Source organism: Octodon degus, unplaced genomic scaffold, assembly GCF_000260255.1.
Source record: "Octodon degus isolate 3935 unplaced genomic scaffold, OctDeg1.0 scaffold00029, whole genome shotgun sequence".
Classification (NCBI taxonomy): Eukaryota; Metazoa; Chordata; class Mammalia; order Rodentia; family Octodontidae; genus Octodon; species Octodon degus.
Genome location: NW_004524605.1, coordinates 4,777,556 through 4,782,839, shown reverse-complemented (window position 1 = coordinate 4,782,839; position 5,284 = coordinate 4,777,556). Strand labels below are relative to the sequence as shown.

General features: G+C 37.2%; 1 protein-coding gene across 4 annotated transcripts in view; it reads left to right on the top strand.

The window, feature by feature from the left end:
- Aff4 (AF4/FMR2 family member 4) overlaps positions 1-5,284 on the top strand; it is a 104,706-nt gene that overhangs the window by 31,353 nt on the left and 68,069 nt on the right. For all 4 annotated transcript variants that reach the window (XM_023713229.1, XM_023713228.1, XM_023713230.1 and 1 more), the window contains exons 3-4: positions 569-1,351; positions 2,966-3,010. In XM_023713229.1, coding sequence (XP_023568997.1) covers positions 569-1,351; positions 2,966-3,010 — 828 coding nt within the window. The remainder of the gene's footprint in view (positions 1-568; positions 1,352-2,965; positions 3,011-5,284) is intronic.

The following is a 5,284-nucleotide window of genomic DNA, read 5'->3' as shown; positions in this document are numbered from 1 at the left end:
TTTCTTTTTTTGATCTTTTTCAGACAGGGCTTCACTATATAGTTCAGACTGGTCTTGAGCTCACTGTATATATTATATAGTGCAGGCTGGCATGGAACTCACAGTGATCCTCCTGTCTCGGATCCACAGTGCTGAGATCATAGGTGTGCTCCACCATGCCTGGCCAGATTACTTTTTATGTTCTTTAAAAGACTTTCTCAAATTGGGACCTTGCACTTGACAGTTAGGTGCTTATGCTACTGAGCTGTATCCCTGGTCTTTTTAAAAAGACTTTTACTGCTGGTCCAGAAAGTTTATTGGTGAAATTTGGATTTTTCCCCCCACTCTGGAACCATTATGTGTTTCTTAGTGTCCTATAGAATATTTGTATTTTATCATGGTTATTTTCAGATACATTTGGTGAATTTTTTCATCATGAAAATTAGATAATTAGAGTTTACGCATAGATAACTTTAAGATGTCAGATGAAAACTCCCTTAGAAAAGCCCTTCACGTTTGAACATTAGCCAGATGCATATCTTATTTCTAATCATGCTAATAGAGTAATTTTATTTTGCCCTTTTTATAGACTAGCAAAGAAGATAAGTTATCAAGTCGTATTCAGAGTATGCTTGGAAATTACGAAGAAATGAAAGATTTCATAGGAGACAGAGCTATACCAAAGCTTGTTGCAATTCCCAAGTCTGCAATACCAACAACAGATGATGAAAAATCAAAGCCAAATTTCTTTGAACAGAGACATGGAAGCTCTCATCAGAGTAGCAAATGGACCCCTGTAGGACCTGCACCAGGCACTTCTCAGTCTCAGAAGCGATCCTCAGGCTTACAGAGTGGACATAGTAGCCAGAGGACCAGTGGAAGTAGTAGCAGTAGCACTAGCAGCACCGGCCAGAGGCATGATCGTGACTCATATGGCAGCAGCCGGAAAAAAGGCCAGCACGGATCAGAACACTCCAAATCACGATCTTCTAGTCCTGGAAAGCCCCAGGCTGTTTCTTCATTAAGCTCAAGTCATTCCAGATCTCATGGGAATGATCACCATGGCAAGGAACATCAGCGTTCCAAATCACCTCGAGACCCTGATGCCAATTGGGACTCTCCTTCCCGTGTACCTTTTTCAAGTGGGCAACACTCAAATCAGTCTTTTCCACCTTCGTTGATATCAAAATCTAGTTCAATGTTACAGAAACCCACTGCCTATGTGCGGCCCATGGATGGACAAGAGTCCATGGAACCAAAACTAACCTCTGAGCATTACAGCAGCCAGTCTCATGGCAACAGCATGACTGAGCTGAAGCCCAGCAGCAAAGCACATCTCACTAAGTTGAAAATACCTTCCCAGCCATTGGATGTAAGTTGCATATCTAGAGCTTTTTAAACATTTTGACTATGTGAAATATTTCACCATGGAAATAAGAATTTGCATTTCATTTTTGTCTTAATAGTAAAGAATATAAAAGTTTAAAGATGGGGGCAGTTTAAAAAGACTTAACTCTCAAGTGGATTCCTAAAGCTGCGAGCTTCTGTTCTGGAAACAAAAAAGAAAATGTCATTCTTTTAATATTCAAATATTAAAATGGCAAGTCAGTTATGGAATAGAAGTAGAACTTATCAGTACCTTAGTTTTTCTCTTAAGTTTAAAAAGAAAATTCTCTGTTCTTATAGTGATCTGATGATTAAGATTTGGGCCATACTTCTTGGTAGTGATTGTTGGGATCTTTGGGCCTAGAGCAATATGTAGTTTGGATGCTATAATCCTTTTCCTAGTTATTCTAAAAACATTGAGGCAGCTGGTATAACTACATATTAAAACAATATTTAAAATAAAGGAGTAAGCAATCATTGTACTTTAGACATTTTTTTTTTAATGTACTTTGTACAATGAAAAATTCAAAAAAGAATGTTGGTAGCCAAAATCAAAGCTCATGGTTCAAAATAGTGGGGAGTAAACAGGGATATATAAAATGCTATTTAGAGAGCATTTAAGAGTCTTTCCTGTGGCCTTGGGAAACAGCATTAGTTTCATTTGTCATCTAATTGCTCCTTTCCAGAGAGTAGTAAAGCTCTTTAATTCTTTTTTTTTTTCCCTAATGTATTATGAGAATTTTATTGATTTATTTTGGCGGAACTAGGGATTGAACTCAAGCCCTTGCACTTGCCAGGCAAGTGCTTATTTTACTGCACCGTCTCTTGGGCTCCCTTAATTCTATCTATCTATCTATCTATCTATCTATCTATCTATCTATCTATCTATCTATCTATCTATTTGGTGGAACCAGGGATTGAACTCAGGCCCTTGTGCTTACCAGGCAAGCGCTAATTCTACTGAGCCATCTCCCCGGCCGTAAAGCTCTTTAATTCTTGTTAAAGAACAGAATTTAGCTCTTTAATTCTTTTCTTTTTTTTTTTTTTTTTTTTTGGGTGGAACCAGGGATTGAACTCAGGTCCTTGCGCTTGCCAAGGAAGCACTTATTCCACTGAGCCATCTCCCCGTCCCCTAGCTCTTTAATCTTTTTGTGCCTTAGAATAAGCAGTTTACTTTCTGAGACTAGAGTGTGTAAAATGTCCATCGTGTTGCAGACCAGTAACCTTTCAGTTATACTCATGTTACTGTACATGTGAAATGATATTTTACTTAGTATGATGGTAAATTTTATATATGAATAAACTTAAATTTTGGAAAAGCTGCTTTCTTGAAAAAATACATTTAAAAATTATTTAAAGTATAAGAATGATAAAGATTTTAAAACTTGAAAAATACTAGGTTTTCAAGCTGTATAGTTTGGTAATTCAAATTTATATTCAGAGAAATCAATCCAAAGAGTCTAACTAGTGTTCTGATTTAGAACAGTGGGGTTATATACTTTTAAATTCTGTATCATTTTTACTATTTTAAAATCTGTGCAGTAAATACTAAAAATTATAATAAATTGTTCCACATTTCATGTGTATTTCTTTTCTTAAGGCATCAGCTTCGGGTGATGTGAGCTGTGTGGATGAAATTCTGAAAGTAAGTGTTTTTTAAGGCTTTTCAATTTCTTGTTTAATTATGATACTCTGACCCCTTGTCATACTTCCACTTTTCACAAAGGAGCTGAAGCTACAGTTGGTTTTATGTGTACCTTGATTATGTTCATCATAAATAATTGTTCTGCTTACACTTCTGTTCTGAATTACATGATTTACTATTTGCCTTCAAAGAGTCGACTTTGTTTTTAAATAAAAATTCTAATCTTAGCAGTTTGCCATGAAAAGAGGAAGAAACCAAATATAGCTGTACTTTCTCAGGTTTAACCGTCAGTATTTTGAAGCACTAAAAACTCATTTACCATTTAAACCATTATGGTAAACTAGCTTGCTCTGTGGTTCATTTGTACATAATAGTGAAATCCTGCAGTAAAAGGACTTCTCTGAGTAATGTACATTTTGAGTATTTATTGGCTATATTTTAAATCTGGACATAATCAAAAAAGTATTCCTCTGTTGAGAAAACTTCTGTTGGAAAGTGCAGTGTTAGGGTGTCACAGTGACTATTTTTTTGCTCAGAGGAGAAAAGTCATGTATTTGTCAGTCATATATTTTTTGGCAGGGGACATAGGGAAGCTCCTGAATTTTTGTGTTTGTACTTGCATCTCATTATGGACTTTTGAGACAGCCTGTTTCAATGTTTTTTCTTTTTTTGTATTTAGTACAGGGTCTACGGGATCTAGAGGGTTTCACTACACAGATCAGACTTGTAGTGATTCTCGTATTTTCAGCCACCCAAGCGTTTGGATTACAGCCACCATGCCCAGTCTCAGTTGCTGTCTCAGCACACCCTGTGGGTGGGGGTAGTAGGGGGGCTGGGTTCAGGGCCAGCATGTGCAGGGCACACCGGTGATCACCAGTGATCGAACCCTGGCTACTGTGCTCTGCCTCAGCAGGCCCTTTAGTCTGCTGAGCTATCTGGCTGGCCTTCAGCATTTTTTCTCTCATTCATTCCTTCAGTGTACTATAATCTCCCTTCTAGCATTTTGCTTACTACTGGGGGTTTGAGTTGTTTTCCTCCTTTCCCCCTGTATTTTTTTCCCAGTACCAGGGAGCCAACCCTGGATCTCACACATATGCTAAGCAAGGCTCAAATGTGTAGTCTTCCAGCCTGCCTGTCTGAGTAGCTGGGACTTGTTTGTACTACCATGCTGGCTTGAATTCTTAAATTCTTTATGGTGTTTGCTGTGTGAGAATTTTAAAGTTTCCTTTCTGGAAACATCATTCCTCTTTTCTTGACTATTGTTGTGTTTTGTTTTTTTTTGTTTCCCATCCATTTTGCTTGCTTCTTGTTTTCTGCCTTTTTGCAAGCCTTGTGGCCTCTCTTTAAATAAAGTACAGATATATTTTCCTTGTGTCTTTTGTCTGGACTTTACCCTTTCTACCTGTTTGCCTTAATCTGTTTAAGCCTTAGTCTGTTGTCTTTTTCTCCTGCCTTGACTTCTTTGGATTTTATCTTTCTAAATTGCTTTTTAACTGGATTTCCATTTAAATTTTTGAATTTTTGTTTGCTTTCAGACTCTATATATAAATTCATACTTAGTTTCTTTATTAGTAGCACCACCATTCTCCCATGCTTGTGTAGAATTCTCATCTCTGAACTTCATCCTCTCATATTCTGTTTAATCATAAACAGATTAAACAGGTGTAGACTTTGAAATTTCATTGAATATATCTATTCCTTTCTTTGCATTTCTGCTGTCTTGAGCTTTAATAGTATGTATGTATGTATGTATGTATGTATGTATGTATGTATTTATTTGTTTGCAGGACCAGGGATTGAACTCAGACCCTTGCGCTTGCCAGGGAAGCGCTTATTCCACTGAGCCATCTCCCCCCCCCCCTTTTTTTAAAAATAGTTTTGAGTCCTCTTTCTGCCTTCAAAGTTGTTTTGCTCATCTGTCTTCTGCATTGCTTCCATATTCTTTGCTTTAGTCCCTGGTCTTCATCACTTAATTTTGTTCTATTAAAATTTTTAGTGGTTTTCTAAGATGCTTAGAAGAGTGTCCAAATTTAACATTGTACATCCTCCAAGGCCAATACTAGCCTACTGCAACTGATTGAACATCTTCTGAGTTGCTTTCTCTTGCTGGGCATTCAACCCAGGATCTTCACACTGAGCCACATCTTTTTTTTTTTTTTTTTTTTTTACTTCTTCAGAACTTTTTTATTCCAAGGGGCAGTCTTGCTAAATAATGTCTGAATTGCCCAGTCTGGGTTGAACTTAGAATTCTCTTGTCCCAGCCTATCAGAGTGC